Source organism: Penicillium verhagenii (assembly GCF_028828195.1).
Source record: "Penicillium verhagenii strain IBT 33310 chromosome Unknown utg000003l_segment0_segment0, whole genome shotgun sequence".
Lineage (NCBI taxonomy): Eukaryota > Fungi > Ascomycota > Eurotiomycetes > Eurotiales > Aspergillaceae > Penicillium > Penicillium verhagenii.
The window spans coordinates 2,376,071-2,396,404 of record NW_026643167.1 but is presented as its reverse complement, the minus strand read 5'-3'; the positions used below and the strand labels follow the sequence as shown (position 1 = coordinate 2,396,404).

Genomic DNA, 20,334 nt, shown 5'->3' with positions numbered 1-20,334 from the left:
ACTAGTAAATACTAGTGTAAAAGAAGTGTGTGGAATTTTGCCCAAAGTTTGCGTCACTGCCTAAGTAACTTTCAGAACCCCGCCAAGGTGACAAGGTCATGCTTATCCAACACTCAAAGAGCTTCGTTTTCCCCTCTCTTTCTACTAGTACTTACTTCTCTTCCATCTCTCTATCCTTGGAACCCTTCAAATTCTTTACCCTTAAGCTCATTTTCCACAGCCTCTGAGATCGTTCTTTGATTTCCGGGATTATTGCTTCCCGCCCTTGCCCTGGTAGACCAGCTGACGGGCTACTCCCCGCGGACCCACTGGGGCACATGCCTCCTTGTCTCCATTACTCTTGTATGTCTCCCTTTTCCCTTTTTCTTAACCTGCTCATTTGATTTTTAATTTGGCAGAGATCTCAACTTACCTCTATGAACCTCCTCAAATCATGTCTAACCCTCCAGAGTGGCCCAGGCGTCCCTCGACTCCCAACGCTTCTCATCTCCAGTACCCGACCCTCCCGCCGCTGACTGCCTCCGTTCAAGAGTGGCTATCTCGTTCACGACCGACCAACAACATGACGTCAGACCGACTTCTAGAACCCCCACCTAAATCCCTGAGTGATAGCTGGGCAACCCTCAGCGTCTCGGATCTACATTCGGAGGATGGCAGTCATTCGGAACAGACTGATGTGGGGTCGTTGATCGGTCAAACCAGTTCGGATGATGTGACTAGTCTGGATGAACAATACAGCAGCAGCAGTGATGCAGAGGATCCGGATGAGGAAGATTTGCCGGACAACGAAGACGAAGAAATCCATAGCCCCCGACCAGAGCAGCGCTTTCCGGGGCTTTTCAACCCAGATGCCGCGATCGACGATAGCAATCTGACTACCATACCCATTCATCGACAGTCCATCGACTCGATCGAGTTTGTAGAGCCGGACAAATGGCCAGAGATGGAACGAGTGGAACTCAAGCATACCATTCGTATCTTTGAGGAACCGGCTGCGTCCGAGATCAAGCGTCGTCATATTCCTTATTACTCACCCCATTCCTTTCTCATGGCCACCGTCCAGCAAACCATGACAAAGCAAAGTTTAGACTTGGACAAACCTTTCCGTGTCTTATATGTCGGACAGCCGGACTGTCGCAATATCATCCTGGATAAGATTGGTGATGTCCTAGTCTCGAGCTCGCCCGCAGGCTCGCAAACTAGCTCAGCTGAATCTTCAAGGTACCACGTGGTACCAACTTCCTTTGGAGCTGGAGCCGTGCCAAACTTTGCAGAGCTTCTTCCCATTCACGTCCAACTTGTGGTCGACGAATGTGTGGCAGCCACAAAATCTTATGACTCAGAGGGATCGCAAACGGTATATCTTGAGTTCAAGAACCGGCCTGCATGCCACTCTTGGTGGAGTGGTGATGACTATCATGTTTCTTCGTCATCAGAGTGGACTTTACCTGATGTGGCTATTTTGTTCATCTCCAGTCGTGATGATGATGCCGCGATACAAACCAGGCACGCAGCCCACACTTTCTTGGAGCGACACGGGGTTCCCGCTATGGTCATATCAGATGAACCACTGTGGGAAAAGACTGGCGATGTCATCCCGCTGAACCAAAGTAGTCTCCACGTCTGTCTGGAGTCTCGACATGCGCACACTGGAGAAACAGTGGTGTTGAGGCGCTACCCAATTGATTTGAAGACCTTTGAGAGTATTACTCCTGGCCAGCTCAATAGGAATCTAGCTTCTCTCATGGACTTTTACCCTAAGAAGACACTGAAGGTCTCTGCTAATACACAAAGACCGACCGAGCCGTACTCTTTTGCCGACCATGAGAAATACCCTCGCAACTGGATGACATCCTTGGATACTGCTCGAGCTACTCCACTAGGTGCGATGCTGCGTCTAGGTACATTGGCGCTCGTTTCAGCCATAGCGATCTCCCTTGGATACGCGGCGGTGAAGCCCATTATATTTTTCATTGCACAATGGTTTGCTGGCTCAGCACTTGTCAGTGGGCATGGCTCGGCACTGACATCAATCGACTCATCTACGCCTCTGGCCATGGAGCATATTAGGCACACCTCCCTTTCATTATGGTCTGGTGGTCCCGCGTCTCTAGATACCACATCTCCCGATTGCTCCATTATAGGGCAAGAATCGACCAATGTCGTTTCAAGCTTAGGCTTCTCTGAACGGGATGATGAGTTTGAAATCCAAGTGATTGGAGACTGTCATGTGGCCATCAAACCTCCCCGTAACATCGCATCCCACAAAAAGCAACCACGGTTCGATGTTCGTGTTTGCCGTTCTGGTAAAAATTTAGGCTTTGAGTTAGCCGCATTATTTGATGTCTACACGCTTCGTCTGGATCGAGAAGATGCGTACGGTTTGGTCAATGTGACTATTGTCACCAAATCGAAGCCACGAATCAATCAAACCATTACCGTTGACTTTGGTACACCATGGCTGAAGATTGCGAATTGGAGAAGAGCAGCTCGTGCAGTCTCTTCACAATTCTCCAAAGACCTGCAGGTCGCCCAAACCGGATTGTCTGAAGTGTATGGCCGATTGTCAACGGATCTACAAGTGATCATGGGAGACGTGGTCAAGAGATCACATTTCCTACGTCACGACGCTGAGCGTCTCCGCCATGGCAGCCTCAAAACTCAAAGCAGCATCCTATCCAAATCAAAGGAGCTCTCCGAAGTTATCACCCGCAACGCTGTGCAGCATTTCCGAAGTGCGTCTTCAGTTTTACACAATCGCTCTGTCCATGTCAACCAGAGTGCCAAGGGAGCTTTTAGTGACATCTGGAGTCGTCTGGGGAATTCAGCGCCTCAAATGGACCTTCGTTCCATGATGGATCGAGTGCTCAGGGCGAAATCTGACACGTTAAATCGGGCACAGACTCGCGCGCGCCTCTTTATGGGACGTGAGGGGAAAGACTCTGCTAACACTAAGAATAATCGTGATAAACGCTGATCTCAATCTGCTTTTCACCATATGCTCCATCGCACATTCTCTTGCTTGTTTATTATTTGGCTAATTCTGGGTGTTTTGTTTTCGGCGATTGGAAGTGGGGGAGGGGATTGAATGGATTTTGAAATAGTCATGCAAATCGGCGCAATGCAATTGCTTTAGTATGTGTTTCTTTACATCTTTCTCTCTGTTTTGACTTGGTCCTCGCCAGAGAACCCATGGTACTCCAAATATCTCTCTCTATCTCTCTTAAAATCGGGCAAGGTTTTTCTAGAATTCACTAGATAGATGATCCTGCAAACCCTCTCGCGTTCTTAGTACTTAGACTTACTAGTAGTAGCAATTGGTTGTCCCGGATAGGGCCTGAAGGCGGTGTGTATTCTGCCATCACTTGCACACCCAAACCAAACATTAATTTTTCCCCCCTCATTGTCATCTCCTTGATCAACAAACCCAATTAATCTTCCGAAAACCACGTTATTCCGGTGTTTTATCGCCCGTTTAACCTTCTATCCTTCCAAGAATCCCTCTTGAAAACCACCCAACCCTCTATTCACCATGTCTGACGTCGCGGAGACCAAGCCCGACCCCACCTTCGAGGAGCAGAAGCCCGAGACCACCGCCACCGGTGAGGGCGAGAAGACTGTGACCGAGACTGCTGTCGACGCCGCAAAGGACGCCGCTGAGACTGTCCAGGACGCTGCCACTAAGACTTCCGATAGCGTTTTCTCCATGTTCGGTGGCGGCCCCAAGAAGGAGAAGAAGGAGGAGACCGAGGAGGGTGCGGATGAGCCCTCTGGCTCTTCCAAGGCCCAGCAAGCCGAGACCGTGAGTGAAATTTCCCCCGGCTGGTAGTGGCGAGCTTTGCGGGGATCATGAAGATGGTGACTTTGTGGCCCAAGAGTCACAAAAAAACAAACACCGGGGCGCGGGGTCGTGGTCCGGCCCCGCGTTTTGTGTGTGGTGGCTGCCAAACTGTCATCATATACGGATTGGTCCCCCACGGTGATTTCTTGATGATTTCTTTTGACTAACCACATATTCTCATAGAACGATGATGAGGCCCCTGAGTCTCCCGATGTCCACTTCGAGCCCGTGATCCGCTTGACCGAGAAGGTGGAGACCAAGACCAACGAGGAGCTCGAGGAGCAGTCCTTCAAGATGCGCGCCAAGCTGTTCAAGTTCGACCGCGAGAGCAAGGAGTGGAAGGAGCGTGGTACCGGTGACGTCCGTCTGCTGAAGCACAAGGAGAACCAGAAGACCCGCCTGGTCATGCGCCGTGACAAGACCCTCAAGGTCTGCGCCAACCACTACAGTGAGTTGAATCTCGTGGAAATATTGGATTTTGGGTGAAATTCTAACGTGTTATATAGTCGTCCCTGACATGACCCTGAGCCCCAACGTCGGCTCTGACCGCAGTTGGGTGTGGAACGCCGCCGCCGATGTCAGCGAGGGCGAGCCCGAGGCTCAGACCCTGGCCATCCGCTTTGCCAACAGTGAGAGTAAGTGAAGCCTCGGTGAATTATATACATATATCCGATGACTAACTCTTTTTTTTAGACGCCAACCTCTTCAAGGAGGCTTTCGAGAAGGCCCAGCAGGAGAACGAGAAGATCTTCAAGGCCGCCGAGGAATAAAGTAATGGGCATTGTTTTGTTCTTCTTAAAACAATGAGTGAGCGTGGGAACTCACAATCGTGATACCTGCTCGCCGTCGACAGCTTCTTGCTTCGTGGACCACGACTTTTTTTTGGCTACTTCCCATCCCCCAAACACCCAACTTTCAATCCCATTTACATACCTATGACTTTTCATTATTCAAATTTCACATTCCCCACCCCCTATTTCCCTTTTCAATTCCCCAAATTCCCTTTCCCCACGACTGTACACGCGAGACGGCAGTGATGAAGATGCTGTCCGCACAGACATCGCAATGCGGTTTATGAAAAGATGGCAGTTCCGTGATGTCTTTGGTCCCACAGTCGACAGTAGATAGACCCCCTTCCCATCAAATATACACCCTGCACATCACATCCCTTGAGATATCCATGAATAAATAGCTCATGTTTTGCGCTTGTACTTGTAAAGAAATTTATCCACCAGTTGGGATCATTCATCTAGTCTGTGATAATCTGACATACTAGTACATACTAGCTTCTAATACGCACTGGGCCAACAGTAGCCATTACGAAGAACATGACCTACTACTACCTACCTGCCTACCTAGGAACCTACTTGAGAACATATCTGAGAACCTATGTACCTTCCTGAGAGCATGAGAATCCTGCTCATGCTATTTTGGTTACGACCCGGAAGTTCAAACAGTAATTGACAATTACGATGTAAGTTTGAGGAAATTTGGCCATAATTCAAGGTTAGTCTGTCAAGAGCTACGTCGCTGAATTGATGGTCTGCGATTGTCGCGGGGAATAATACATGCAGGCGGTGTTGAGTCTCTCCCTCTTCAGTCTCGTAACCTCCTCCCCACCCGCATCTTTTCCTCTGCATATACCGAATCTAAGCCTGGGATCTATCGAACGACAAAATCCCACGATCTCGCTTCTCCGCAACCTTGATATCTGTCCGGTCTGCGCTTTCCCCTCTATTGCCATAAATCAAAAGTTCCAGCCGCCCTGCGCGCGTCTTTTAGTTTCACCCGCCGCGCAACCCGATTTCCTTCCTTCTTCAACCCTCCGCACGTTTTCCACCTATATTCGCCTCTTTAACCGTGCCTGAATATTTCATATTCCTTCGCAAATCTACTCCGTCGCACGCTTTCTCCATCATGCCCGAGGTAAGTCATTATATCTTGGTCTGCGCTGCACCTCGACGTCTATCTGGACTCCGATCCACCGCGGTCCTTCCCGCTTCATAACAGCTCCCCTGCTCATGGCAGATGCCCAAGCATTCTTCTTTAAGCTGGGAGTGGCTCAAATTGGCTCAAACCCGTATGCTAATTGTCAATTTTTGCTCTAGGTCAAGCGCGTCGTCCGTCTTGTCACGGAACAGCACATCATGTACGTCCTCGGAATCCTGCCTACCTTCCTTAACTGCCCTTTCACGCCTCAAGACAGCGATTGAGCCCCCACTACATGATCTCAAAGCTTGAAATATAAGCAGGGGATGACTCATTGCCGTTCTTTATTGTTGGTGGTCGAGGGCGCATATTCGTCGACAGGACTGCTGGCTGCGAGCAAGCGAGACTTGCTTCACGCGCTTTAATGGCCTTGGACCCCAACTCCTTCCTATTATATTTGCTTGCATGTATAATTTCCTTTAAAAAAAGGACGTGCGCTAATTGGAATCTTTTCTCTGTCACAGTGACAAGCCCTCGGAGGTAGAGGGTTTCCCGCAGCGATCCTGGTCGATCGAGGTTTATGTGGTCAATGAAAAGGGAGAGCAGATCCCTGCCAACCTCTTTGACAAAGTCACATACCACCTTCACCCAAGTTTCGGCAACCGCGCCATTCAAAGTAGGTCTTAATTTTGGTTCTCTGCTGGATTGGGAGTCATGCGTGATACTCGGTTCACGGGCGTAATTCCTACGCCTGCTTCAAGACATCTGTGGCTAACAACGTATTTGGTAAATAGCTTTCAAGAACCCGCCTTTCCGTATCTCAGAAGAGGGATGGGGTGAGTTTGATATGCAGATTGAACTCACAGCCGACAAGTCGCACTTTGTCAACCATGACCTCAACTTCCTGCAAGAGCGATATGAGTCCAAGCACACCATTGTGAGTCGTTTTCCTCCATGTGCTTTGCGCTAAGCACTGTTCCTGACTTGGCCCTCTCGTGGTATTTTAGACTTTCAAGAACCCGAAACCTGCTTTCCTAGCTGCCCTCCGTGAATCGGGTCCTGTTCCTGGTGATGAGAATGGAGCGAAGAAGCGTGGCGCAGCTGGTGAGGAGAGTGCTAAGAAGAAGAAGCGCACCGAGAAGAACGTAAGACTTTGAACCACCACCTCACCAAGCTCCGAGGCCCTTAAATTAACCCCACCCCAGGTCGATATGGATAAGCTCGCAGATGGACTTCAGAAGCTGAACGAAGACGACCTATTGCAAGTTGTGCAAATGGTGCACGACAACAAGTCAGCGGACTCGTACACAAAGAACGATGTCGATAGTATGTTACTTTCTTCAAATTCCCAAACCTACCTTGACTTTGAGCTTAGAGAGAGAGAGAGAGAGAGAGAGAGAGAGAGAGATGTACTAACATTTGCATCAGTGGGCGAGTTCCACGTGGACCTTTACACGCTTCCAGATACCTTGATCAAGATGCTGTGGGACTTCACCACTGATCGTGGAGCCATGTAAGGCTGTCATGGCAAGCCCTTGATTCGGTCTCCTCACTTGCAACGCCCTATTTTTCATTTTCAATATTTTCCTTATCTGATGTGCCTTTTTGACGGGGAGTTAGCGGATGCTCATATCAACCCTGATTTTGCTTTTCTTCCGCGCCCTGGCTTCTCAACCACCCTATCCTTGACCGTAGATTGTGATACCGTCTGGAAATAAGCCTTTGGTTTTCTTTTTCTCCCCGGCCCCGGTGGACAGATGGAGTCACTTTCTGGTCATGAAAAGGGAGTGGTGGGAGGCCAGGGCGTGGCTCTGATACTCATTCTCTGATTCGGCGTACGTTTGGGTGTTGGTTTCTTCGGCATGGCATGGTTCCGGTTTCAGTATCCACCATAAATACCCAAGAGTTCAATCACCTAGCAGGGAATATTTTTTACATGTATGCTATTATTACCTATATCTATTCAAATGCCGAATCAACTGAATCTAGAAGTCGAGTTCAATCGCTAGAACAGTATATACTAAGGTCTTCATTCGCTCAGAATATGGTACTGCATCATCAATTCATGTTCATCACCATTAATTGATGTTGATATCCAGTGCATTCAGCTTCAGCTCTCAAAGGTATCACCTACGATTCTCTCAAGTGCCAGGGACGGGTAAGCTACATATGTATATTCGATAAGTAGCACTTGAGTATGTTTTTCATAATTCTACTACTACTAGTGCACAAGGAAGAGATGTTTATAAGGATTCCGTACCATTCCAATCACTCAACAACATTCAAAGCCACCGACATCTGCACATCTGGAAGGGGCAAAGCACTTGAGAATCAAATTCAATGTTTGTTGTACCTCACTTTGCCATCTCAGCCGCAGCATTGAACCTTTTATCTTCACCGAGAGGTGACCATACCCTATCCAAGTACTATTAATCTAAGCCACCTTAGGAAAAGCATGGTCAACGTCACTAATGAAAGCTCACGTCAGTTGACATAGTAATATACATATACATAATTTGTCTTTTTCTCATGTTTTCCGGTTTTCATCCATAATTACCCATTTATTTTAATCCGTGCAAGGCTTGTATAAGCTTACGTTAGTGGACATGATTTGGGGATACATATGTTGTACCAGGTGAGTAGGAATCAGGTCAGATCAGATTTCGGGAGTGAAATCGGCATTTACATAAATGGATGTACGTAGCTCTGCAGCAGGGGTCTATGTACTTGTTGCGTATCGGCCATGCAATGCGATAAGCTTATTCTTACAGTCCACGTTGACCCGTGTCACTATAAATGTTTGAAGTTCGTTTGGACTTTGCAAGGTTGGCAAGAGAAAAGCAAGGTAGAAATAATGACTGACTGATCATGTTACGTAAAGCTAGAAAGCATATGGGATATCTTAACAAAAGCCAGCAACCGATTAACAAACCAGACCGGTCAGACCAGCTGAAACCACAGCTCAAGGGAGCAGTAGACAACGGCCAATATGCACCACCCGAGAGCAAAGAAACAACATAATAGATAACATGAAATAAAAGGAGATGAAAAGGAGATAAAAAGAGACAGAGAAACCCGACAAGACTTGCATGCAGTCTATACGCTCAAACGCCGTAGAAATCGCCGCCTTTGCCTTTTTGGTAAACATAGAAATAAGACCGGGGGATATATGCTTGATAAGACACTGTAAGAAAAAGAAAAAGAAAATGATGGGAAATGAAAGATAGATGAGAAGATTGAGGGGGGAAATGGAAGCCAGGAAAGAACACCTGAAGTGATGAATAGATCACGGAAGATGGCATGCGCGAGATTAGAAGACGCGGTTACTATGATTTGATTAGTATGTCTATCACTATACGTCAAGGATAACTTTGGAGGGATGGACGTACAGCTTCAGCAGATCTTCAAGACTGTCCGCACTGCAAGGCCGGCCGCGGGGAATATTACGGATAATATCTGTCATGGTAGCAAAGACATCGCCAGCACGGTAAGCCAGCAGAGCGGGAGCCTGGATATGTTCCATCTCAGCGATTTCATGGTGGAGCTTGATAAATCGAGTAGTAGATTGTCTGCGGGCGATGGTGTTGAGGCATTCTTCGACAATAGCGCTCTCGTCAGACTGGAATTGGTGGAGTGGTTAGATTTGACGTAATTAAAAAAAAAAAAAAAGGAAAGAAATAGAATAAGAAGCAAGCAAGGACATACCTGGGGATCATAGATGCAAACCACAACAACAGTACCCGCGGTCACCTTCTCAATGGCATCGAGGTAACCAGCGGCGTCGACGTTCTCAACCTGGCCATAGTGGCGACCACGAGGAGAGGGGCGACGGGCAGCGCGGTTCTGCAAAGCCTGCATGCGCGAAGTCCGCCATTTCCGCATAAAGCGCTCTTCGTCGTCATCGCTGCCCGACGAGCCATCGGTGACAGGAGGCTGAGGCTCGGGCTTCGCAAAGGCGTGTCCATCCTGATCGAAGCCGGCGGCATTGAGCAAAGTGCGACGGAAGGACTTCTTGCGCGCGCGCTCAAAGGCCTGGGCGTCGGCAATGACACCCTTAGGACCGGTGTTGGCCTCGAAGGTATTCTTGGGGATGTGGTAGTTGGTAGTGGAGGAGACCATGTCGTCGAGATCTTCGTCCTCGTCGGAGGAGTCGACGGTGTGACGTTGGCGGAGGCGGCGGGGAGGGGAGTCTTCGGAGTCAGGATGGTCGTGATCGTGATCGTGGTCTTGGTCTTGGTCGGAGAAATGGAAGTCGTTGCGATCTTCGGGGTGGGATGTGAATTTGTCGCGATTGTTATTCATTAACTGGTTGAATTCCTCTTGGGCCGACATGATGGAAGTTGGGGTCCGGGGGAAGTGAGAATTTAAGAGGATTTGGGTAATAGGGGATAGAGATTGGCTGAGAGCACGTTTCAAAGGGGGAAAAAAGAGAGTAAGAAGCTTAAGGTAGACGGAGGAGGGGCTGAGCTGGGAAAGAGATCGTCATGAAACGGGCTTAGGATAAGGAGAAACGGGTAAGAAAAAGACTAAGAAAAAGCCCCCTTTTTTTTCTCTCGTTTTGCCTTCGATGTGTTTCAGATCAGTGGAGCCCACAAGGGTACTTTTTTTTAAGGTAGACTTGTTTCTATTCTTTATTCTTTATTCTCTATGTAACTACATAGTATTCTCTACTATTCTGTATTCTTTATTCCTCTCATCCACGTGGGACAATTCAGCCATGCGCACATTTTCCCCGTTTCAAATGTCCTTGTCAGCTTTTTCCTCTTTCTCCTCTTTTCTCCATTTTTCAACCTGTCGTGTGCACATCTCCACATCCTTGAAACCCATCACATCTCGGACCCGAAACTCAAGAAAAGAAAAAGATGACGCAGATCTCCCCTCGATCCACCTTCGTTAAGAGTTCCAGGCCCCCAACGGGAATCAGCCGAGTCGCAAGGAAAGATCGGATGGTGGATCCCCTGCCAGAACAGGCGAACAGTCTTGTGGGGACATGGAGATGCGAATGGAGAACCGGAAGACAATGGAGCCATGAAGCCGTGAAGCCGTGCCGCGGCAACGAGGTACATCAGCATTCAGAAATAGAAATAGAAATGTCAAACTTGCCTTCACTCTGCGTACCTTCGTATGCACGGTCTTTTTTCCCTTTTGCCTTTTTCCTTTTGCTTTTTGCCTTTTGCCTTGTCTTTGTATACTTTCTTTTGCTGCTTCTTTCATTCCTCTAAGATTGGGGGCCAGTCTAGTTGGCTCGAGTCCAATCACGACCGGTTCGGTTTCAGGATTCTGGAGGCGGATGTTCTCAATGGATTGATAGGCAAGCCACCAGAATAACCTTGTCAACGAGGCCATGGTTTTGGGTTATGGTTCTCGGTCTTTACCGAGATATTTGGCCCCCAGATGACAAGTCGCTTCCGTTGGGCTGAGAGGCTGCTAAATTGTTGGTGGTTAATGCTCCCCTGGCTAATTTTCCCCAGAGTTCATGCCAGGGATTAAATTGGAATTTTAACCCATGTCAAAGATGATTATCCCATGCCATGTGCTCAGCTACAATTTTTAGATTTGAGCATAACATGCTGACTAGGACACTGACTCAAGCAACAAGGATATCTGCATATCATGCCGACTCCCGTGAGGGTCAACCCATGCACTCTCAAGAATCAGGTTACAGTCTCGGTTACTCAAGCTCTACGGCTCTACATCTCTACAGCTCTACGGGCTTTCTCTACATCTTTCTCTCTCTCTCTGCCATAGCAAGCCAAATGTTGAAAGACACCTTGTATGAATGCCCTATGACGCTCACGTCACGCTCACAGACGCCCAAACCAACCAAAAGAGGATTCAAGGGGGCAAGTCAAACCGACCACAGCCTGCAGGTCCCCCCACAAGAGAAAAGATAGAAAAAGAGTGATAAGCACAAATGAAGATTGGAGCTGCTCAAAACCAGGATCAAAGAAGATCCGGTCTGGATCCCTGAGGAATTTCGACGTCACAAGGACACACAATAAGTACACACTCTTTGATGAGACACGGAAATAGGAAAAAAGAAAAAAAAAGATATGACGCGGTAACGCAGAGGGAGATAGATCCAGAAGGGGTTAAAGAATCAGTGGGGAAATAAGATAGAAAAAAAGCAAAAAAAAGAACAGAGAGATCATGGCCAGATCCAACAAACCGGTCCTTTCCTTTCCGAGAAAATACATACCGAGACCGATGCAAGAAAAGGCAGAACGAAGAGGGGTAATAGAGAAGAAGAAAGAGGATAGAAAAAAGGTGTGGGAGAAGAAAAGCAGTAAGTGGGAAAGAGTTGGCAAAAGAAGTTGACTTGAAAAAAAAAAGAAGAGAGTAGGGGCATCATCCTGCAGGAGAGAAACGGAGAAAACAACAGAGCCGACAAAATAGCCTTGGGAGCACCAATGTCTCTGGTCCCAGACTGTATCGAGGCAAAAGGCAGCGACCAACACAATCAAACGGGCAGTGCTTTCTCTCGTCATATCCTAACATTGTGTCGTCGCTTTCGTTTCTTCCCCGGCGCCGCGTTCACCTCCACCATCCAACGCTTTCCGTATCGCATGTGACGGATAAATCTGCGCCGTATTATCGGAGGAAGCTAGAAACTTCCTCGGTAATTGATTATTATCGTACAATGGCGGAGATCCGACCCATCGAACCAAAGAAATATTTCGAATAAAAGCATTGCAAATGATCGACACGGGGGTATCTTGCGTTTGTTTTTGTTTTTCTTTTTGGGGGGAGAAAAATTACCAGGCCCAGACCTTGAGAAGAGAATCCCAAGATCCAGTGCACAGACTGATGCCGTCGTTGCTGACTCCCAAGCAGCTCACACGGTTCTCGTGGCCGCTCAAGGAGCCAACCTTGTCACCGCGAAGGACATCCCACACCTAGTTTCACACTGTTAGTAGAGGTCCAAGAGGATAATTTATCCCAACTTCCAACAGTAACGTACCTTGCACTCGAAATCGTCGTAACCAGCAAACAGTAATCGGCCAGACACGGAGAAGGCTACGGAGGTAATACCGCACAGGACTTGGTCGCTCTGTAATAAGAAAAAAGTAATAGAATTAGTTTCAAGTTTCTCGATTATCAATTCTCTGCTGCAGAAGAAACGTACCTGGTAGATGTTCAATTCACGATCGGCGCGAATATCAAAGAGACGGCAGGAAGTGTCGTCGGAGCCGGTACCGAAGGCATTGCCATCAGGGAAGAATTGGATGGCATTGATATCGGATTCGTGACCAGCAAATGTCTGCACAGCCTTACCAGTGCGAATATCCCAAAGCTTAGCGAACGCATCACAAGCACCGGAGACAAAGATGTTCTGGTTGGTCGGGTTGATGCTGATCGACATCACATCACCGAGGTGGTCGGCAAACTCGGTGACCTTGGATCCAGACTCAATATCCCACAGCATACAGGTCATATCGCCGGAAGAGGTGATGATGCGGCGATCATTGATGAATCGACAGCAAGAAAGGTAACCGGAGTGCCCGGACAGTTCGCGCGCAACGCGAGTGGGGCCTTCGCGCGACGACAGGTTGTAAATGGAACAAATGTTATCCAAACCACCACAGGCAACGTAGTTTCCGCTAGGCGCGTAGGCACAGGTCATAACCCACGATGAACGGAGGGGAATGGCGTGAACTTTGTTGGTGGTGTAGGCATCCCAGATGATGAGCTTTCCGTCCTGCGAAGCTGAAACAAGATGGCGACGATCGGTCGACCAGTGCATGGCGTAGATCTTGGCCAAATGGCCCTTGAGTGTGCGGCGAGGCTTCATACCAATTCGAGGAAGGGCGTCGGTCTCTCGCTGTGCGACCTGACGAACTAAAAAAGGGTTAGCGTTGGTCCATCCATATTCCACCACCACGTCATCTCCTTTCTTGTTCAGCGGGAGAATATTCGGAGTTCTATTCCGGGGGGAGATGGTGAGTTTGAAGATGCGGGAGTTCAGGAAGTCGTACGGGAGGTGTCGGCCAGCTCATCCTTCCGGCGCTTGATCTTGTCCTTCAGCCCCTCTGCCTCGCGTCGGGCCGCTGTGATTTTCGCCTGCATCTGTTCGCCCGTCATATCGGCTGCCATTTTTCCGGAAATGGACCCCTAAGGTCGTATTGTTGGAAGGAGGGGGAGCTAAGGAATCAATGTCCAGGGGGGGGGGGGTAGAGGTATTAAGGAGTGGGAGGTTTGAGGGGAATCCGAGGGGGGAATGGAAAAAGGAAGAACTGAAAGTGGAGCGAAAGCGGAAGCGACCGAGTTTAGGCCTCAAGCTGTGAACATAATACAGCTGTGAAATAAAAATGGTCGCAAGGGGATTTCAAGAGAAGCGCGGGCTCGAGAGAAGAGGAGAGGGAGAAGGAGAGGAATCGAAGGTTCTGAACAGGGGGCGAGAGTGTATTACCGGGTGCTAGTGGTAACTTGGATGACATCGCATTGCAACTTTGCAAGTCCATGATTTACAACTAATGGAGATGGGATTTTCTCAATTGAGCTTCAAACTGCTCAAGGAGTTACAGATGTATATAATTATCTTCATTAACCAAATGCCAAAGCTCTCTTGCCTTAACCAACCTTGTGAATCGTCCAAAAGACGGTTTAATGAGGGTTTTATCTGTGTATGTTACGTATTGATGCGCTATTTCCCCGGGCGGTAATACACTGACAATACAAACGCAATAGCAACAGGGGGGATAATCCTCCCCGGGTACCTGAGCCAGTGATCTTGATTCCTGTCCTTCTAGAATTGACCTTTCCTGCATGTACAGACAATGGACCAGTTCTTGATACATGAGACTAAGCAGATGAGTGTTGTTCTTTCTCCCCCTTTTTTTTCTCTTGGAAGGATGAACCTGGCAAGTACCCGCTGACAAGAGACCTCCCGAGAAAGTCAACTATGTCAACGGAGGATTCCAATGCGTCCAGTGGCGCTGAGAATCAGCCTAGTGCACCTGGCCCCAATGTTTGATTTATAAGTGATCAGGTTCTCAAAACCCTTTCCAGCAATACCGAATGTAACCAGAGTTACAATACGTCAAGTCGCGGAGTAAATTTGGGAACGATGGGTCTTGTTTTATATGCAGGTTATGTATAGAAAACTTAGTCCACCTGTGTATTCCCAGTAACATTGAAAATAGGAAAGGTTTTATACATAAAATTTGATACGCAAATGCAGCCTCATACTTTTTTTTTTCTCCACGTCAGAGAACCGCGGCTATTTACTCCCATTTCTTGGTCTTTTATCCCATTACCTCTGATTGGTGTAGTGTAAGCTGGGCGTTCATGGTTTCCACGTTGATCATTTCCGTGTTGGCAAAAAGAAGTACCTTTTTGGGGCCAGTTTTGGGGCTTATTTGAATCCATTAAACCCACCAGTTTAGACGCCCGGCACAAATGGGGGAGACACTTCCGCACCTCCTGATGTTATAGTATCTGAAGAAATCATGATTTCTAATTGTTTACAATACCGCAACTTCTTCGGCTCTGTACCACGCAGCCACCAACAGGCCCAAGCTCATTCGCTTTGCCTTTTTTGGTTTAATTGGGGACTCCACTGAGGCTGACTAACCTGCATATGTTTTTCTCCCTTACGATGGAATTGAACTTACTCAAAAAAAATCCAGAAAAAAGACTTGCCAAGAAAGAAAAAGAAAAAGAAAGCTACAATAAAGAATGGGGGGCCAAATCGTTCCCATCCTGCCAAATCAACTTCAATTTCCAGGAATTTATGTCTTCTGGCCTCACTCGGCTCATCGGTGCATCAGGAAGATGAGCTTCCCCACTATACGGTGTGAGACGGTCTCTGGGCCCCTTTTTTTTTTCTGTCCCGGCGAGAACCCGCCCAACTTGATATGAGTCTACTCCGTACTCCGTACGGATAGATGATCCTTATTTGCAACAACCTGGATTCACTTCACTGCCCTGAGGCTGATACGTATTGCGTACTTCTGCTTAGCATTTTACTAACAGGGTATTTTCGACAGTCTTTTTTTTCTTTTTTTTTTTTTTTTTTTTTTTTACCTCTCTGCATGTCAGCAGGGCTATTTCAGGTGGCCTGAAGAGGGGGGCCGATCTGGTATTGCTGTACGGAGTACTCCGTATACCGTTTACATACAACTGATTTCCCATTGTTCAACTCGTTTTTTTTTTCAACAACGGTCCACTAGAATTATTGCCAATGCTCTCTCTCCACTAACCCCCACCGGAAGATCTACACCCAAGGCCCGGATGCAAGTGATCTTTATTTGGTATTATACCCAGGTATATGCTCTTAATTGTACCCCGTACTTTACCATCAGTTCGTCACTTGTCACGTTTTTTCGGCTGCGTTCTGCCATGCATCGTAAATCTAGTACATACATACTCGTAATGTCAGACATGAGGCTGTTGACCGACCTAATGAACCATGAATCATTGCGGCTGAGTCAATCATGACTATGCAGTTATACGACCTAGGGGCCCCTAAAAACTCTTCAGCGCCCGTCTTATCTGTATTTTGAAACAAGTAAGATTCTAATATGAACATTTGAATCTCTCAAGCATTCCAAGGTTAAAAATTAACAACACCGAACTACCAGACTGATGTTAACATTGAATGTTTAAATGTATCTATGCTAGTATTAGTAGTACATTTGCACCTTTGGTTATAGCTATTTTTACAACAATGTTGGAACCTCATACACGAGTATTTTGCATGAAACCAGATATATAGGCCCACGAGTAGTTATGTAGTTAGTAATATACCATGCATGTGTGTATTCAATGTTAGCAATTATAGCTTAAGGTGTAAAGGGGCATTGTATTTTAGTATTTATGTGCCTAAAACCTGGGTAGAGGGGCTTGATACATAGTAGTACAAGCCCTGGAGGTCAATAAGTTCGTCATGGCCCTAAGGATGCACATGCGTACATGTGGGCTCCATTCTCAGGTGTTAATGGATATTATGCATGATGTATGTATAATTGACCCATATCCATCGTGGACCCATCTCCAACGGTGTCCATGGGTTTTTTTCGCCCTAGGTCTCCTTTTATGGAACCTATTGGTGGGTTTTGTTCTGGAAATGAAAAAACAACAACATTTGAACACAGTATATATGTAATGCACGGTACTTTGGTTGATCATGGCCACGCAGTATTTTTCATGCCCAGAACATTTATTTCTCCATTCCAGACACCTGGAGATTGTGATGTGCCTTCAGGGGCTACATTGAAATATTAACCTACAGCAAAGACTGTAGTATGATGCCCACCTGGGCACGCGCGAACTTCAAATGTTAATAATTGATGCCCAGCCAGCACCCTACATAATATATATGTAGTTTCTTGACTATTAGTTACTATGTATCAATCATCAACATTGGATCAATTATACCTATATTAGTGGCATGCACCGGACCGCAATCTTGGAATGTGTGCCCAAAATATCTATGTTTTGGGTTCGTATTGTCTTTGTTCAACCTTGGAAGGTTAGATTCAAACTTGAAGCTCTCCAAACACTACTAACCTGGGCAAGACTATCTAGGCTAAAGATTTCCGTAAGGTTTGGTCACCTCAAGGGTAGTGATATCAAGGTTATTAGTGGAAATGCATTGAGTTGCAGGTGTTTTCGGGAGTCTTGACCTATAAAGATCCAACATGGCGACTCCACGCATATTGCAACATTCAAAATTGCCGCAATTCTATTCAACCGTGCATGACCTTGGAAACCTTGAAGATTCAAAGCGAAACAAATCGGGCTTATCCATATGCGTATTCATATGTACATAAGCCAAAATAGCGTAAACAATCAGTACTTCCGCATCGTCGTCATCGCCATCACTTTCAGGGGTGAGGCGTTAAATAGAACCCTTGGAGGGCTGGGTTAGTCAACTTGGTATCCGCCTTGTCGCCACGAGGGAGCAGCGGATATCCTGCAGGGCGGCAAACGCAAAAAGATCGGGCGTTTTTGGAGTTGGTTTCAAAGAAAGTCGTTTCCTAAGAATGCAGGAAAGTCGGACGAATATATATTTTTTTTCTCTTCCAGAATACCATGTACCACAGTGCAAGTGCCGTTAAAAATAGAGCGAGTCGGTTCACGGTGGCGGGAAAGCCAATGTTCGGGTCCCGTAATATTTAGGAGGCACCTGACGCCTCTCCGCTTTCGCTCTCAAAGGCTTTTCTCTCTCCTTCGCCCATCAACCCAACATCATACCCCATCTATCCTCCCTCCATTCCATCACACCTACCCTATATACATCTCTTTAATAGACTCAGGTTCTTTGAAGTCACAGCCACGCCGCCTTTACCCACCTCTCGCTCTCAGTCGAGGGCCTCGCAGAGTCATCACCAACTTGAAGTTCACACCCCCTCAATCAACCCTCATCGGGCACCACTCATAGTATTACAATACTATTTCGTTTATCTCGATGTCGCTGGACTAAATCCATTTCATTTTGCGAGAGATCTTTGATCCCACCGCCTACGGAGTCGACGTCTCCTGGTTTTAGGGGGCTTGAATCCCATCATCCAGACATCGTCAAGGTCCCCAACTCACTTGACCCTTTCGACCCTTTTCTCTTGCATATTGGACGCACTTTCATCCAATATATATATCCCACCCCAAGTGCTTCCTGGGAGTTCGCGTTTTTCTTTCCTCAACTGAACCCGATCGAATTCATCCATCATGCGGGAAGTCAATTTCAGCATCCCCAACGTGAACAAGGCCTCGGTCAACATCACAACCACCCTCTACGACCGCCGTGCCCTTGATTGCACATCTACCTTGCCACTGATCAACTCGTTGAACCACCTTGCTTACCTCACAACTTCCTCCGCGCGTATTCGGGATATTCTCACTGTCGATGGCGGCATCGAAAGACTCGTCTGCATCCTGAAGGAGGGCAGAAGCAAGGATTTGATGGAGATGTGGAAATGGAGCCTAGCTTTTCAGTGTGTAGTAAACATTGGAGTTCGAGGATCGGAAAATGTGAGGACCAGGGTCGTGGAAGCCGACATGGTTCCGGTTATCGCCACCATCCTGGACAACTACATCAAGGTGGTGGACAAGGTGCGATCGCGTGCCGATCCCGATGCTCACAAGCACTCCAGCCGATCGGCCATCCCCAGCAAATCCAGTTCCTCCGTTCGGGAGGTCGCTGGCCGATCTGGCCCAGAATCCAACACTCCTGCCGAATCTCGCTCCTCTCGCCGCCAAGCCCCCCCTCCTAGCATCGAAATTCCTCAACCATACTATCAGGACAATCAACCAACTGACTCCGATGTCATGGATGTTACCTCCCCTCCTCGTGCCCCGATGACCTCACCACCAGAACGCAGCACCTTCCGACAGGATGTCCACAACCACCGGACACACGATGCCCGTTACACCCGCGCCAGCCATCGCTTGCGTACCATGCAGCCTCTTGCTACAGCCGATTCTCCGATGGATACCACTGAGACATTTGGTTTGCGACCCGTGCGGGATACCGAACGCCTTGCCAGTATGCTTCCAGGACTACAGACTGGAATTGTCTCACAACCAGATTCTCCGACAACTCCCAGCGGCCCCCTTCACCATCAAGCTCGCAACATTCCTCCACCGCCTCCTCCCGTCCGGGTGCGACCTCCAATTCGGCAGCAACAGTCTGCTTCGGGTGAATCGGACGATGCCAACGGAGAAGACTTGACTATGGGTGATGATACTGTTTTGGGGCATGTAACCGAGCCGATCGTTGGCTTGCCAAATCGGATGGACATCGACAGTGTTGATGACCAATCGACAACTACTATGATCGATGATGTCTCAACCAGCCATGGTGGTTTGACTGTCACAGATCCTTCTGAGGAGGGCCCGGAAGCCGAAACCTTCAATATCGCCCATCGTTCTGCTGTTGATGGCAGCATCATTAACAACACCGCCAATACACAAAACAACGGTGGATTGGGTCTTTCTCCAACCCAGGCCCCGAACAACCCTAATTCTCCCACTCTCGCTCCCAGTCCTTACGCCTTGTACCTCCGTGATCGAAACACCCCCGCGACTCAGGGCGTCCTTACCACCATGCCTCGTGATGAAGATGTCCTGATGTCCCTGCAGCTTCTTGCTTATGTCTCAAAATACTGCAACCTTCGGTCATATTTCCAACGCTCACACCTTGTTCCCAAGCTTAAGATTGATCGAGAATTACATCTTTTGGATGACAATGCCGAGCCATCTTCCCCCATTGAAGCTCCCGAGGAAGAAGATGAGTACTTGCTTCCTGATGATGTCAACATCTTCCCCCTGGTGGAGAAGTTCACTGTCCGACATCACTCGAAGGATATGCAATACTGGGCGTGCGTGGTTATGAGAAACCTCTGCCGCAAGGACGAGTCGCGAGGCGGCATTCGTCAGTGTGCATACTACAAGTGCGGCAAATGGGAGGAGTTTCAGCGACAGTTTGCCAAGTGCCGCCGTTGCCGGCGCACAAAGTACTGCAGCAAAGACTGCCAGAAGGCAGCATGGGTATACCATCGCCACTGGTGCCATACCACCCCTTGATACGACCCCCCAATGACCTTTGAAAGAGTTCCCATTTA

The 20,334-nt window shown here is 47.9% G+C and overlaps 6 protein-coding genes across 6 annotated transcripts; 4 read left to right on the top strand and 2 right to left on the bottom strand.

Annotated features, from left to right (window-relative positions):
* Positions 1-433: 433 nt before the first annotated feature.
* Positions 434-2,977, top strand: N7466_002284 (uncharacterized protein; the record flags this gene model as incomplete). The annotated part of the gene is made up of 1 exon (XM_057161682.1): positions 434-2,977. One exon carries the CDS (start codon positions 434-436, stop codon positions 2,975-2,977), a length of 2,544 nt encoding a protein of 847 aa, XP_057024967.1.
* A 555-nt stretch (positions 2,978-3,532) lies between these two features.
* On the top strand, positions 3,533-4,611 carry N7466_002283 (Ran GTPase-binding protein YRB1; the record flags this gene model as incomplete). The annotated part of the gene is made up of 4 exons (XM_057161681.1): positions 3,533-3,802; positions 4,025-4,289; positions 4,348-4,476; positions 4,535-4,611. 4 exons carry the CDS (start codon positions 3,533-3,535, stop codon positions 4,609-4,611), a joined length of 741 nt encoding a protein of 246 aa, XP_057024966.1.
* A 1,147-nt stretch (positions 4,612-5,758) lies between these two features.
* N7466_002282 (putative transcription initiation factor subunit (TAF30)) lies at positions 5,759-7,287 on the top strand (the record flags this gene model as incomplete). Its single annotated transcript, XM_057161680.1, has 7 exons — positions 5,759-5,767; positions 5,950-5,990; positions 6,295-6,446; positions 6,565-6,707; positions 6,778-6,915; positions 6,976-7,096; positions 7,199-7,287. The coding sequence occupies 7 exons, from the start codon at positions 5,759-5,761 to the stop codon at positions 7,285-7,287; spliced, it is 693 nt and encodes a 230-aa protein (XP_057024965.1).
* A 1,793-nt stretch (positions 7,288-9,080) lies between these two features.
* On the bottom strand, positions 9,081-10,102 carry N7466_002281 (phosducin family protein; the record flags this gene model as incomplete). The annotated part of the gene is made up of 3 exons (XM_057161679.1): positions 9,081-9,096; positions 9,160-9,389; positions 9,476-10,102. 3 exons carry the CDS (start codon positions 10,100-10,102, stop codon positions 9,081-9,083), a joined length of 873 nt encoding a protein of 290 aa, XP_057024964.1.
* Positions 10,103-12,525: 2,423 nt separating this feature from the next.
* On the bottom strand, positions 12,526-13,864 carry N7466_002280 (WD40 repeat domain-containing protein; the record flags this gene model as incomplete). Its single annotated transcript, XM_057161678.1, has 4 exons — positions 12,526-12,666; positions 12,732-12,821; positions 12,897-13,609; positions 13,747-13,864. 4 exons carry the CDS (start codon positions 13,862-13,864, stop codon positions 12,526-12,528), a joined length of 1,062 nt encoding a protein of 353 aa, XP_057024963.1.
* Positions 13,865-18,439: 4,575 nt separating this feature from the next.
* On the top strand, positions 18,440-20,296 carry samB (MYND-type zinc finger protein MUB1; the record flags this gene model as incomplete). The annotated part of the gene is made up of 1 exon (XM_057161677.1): positions 18,440-20,296. One exon carries the CDS (start codon positions 18,440-18,442, stop codon positions 20,294-20,296), a length of 1,857 nt encoding a protein of 618 aa, XP_057024962.1.
* Between the last annotated feature and the right edge of the window lie 38 nt (positions 20,297-20,334).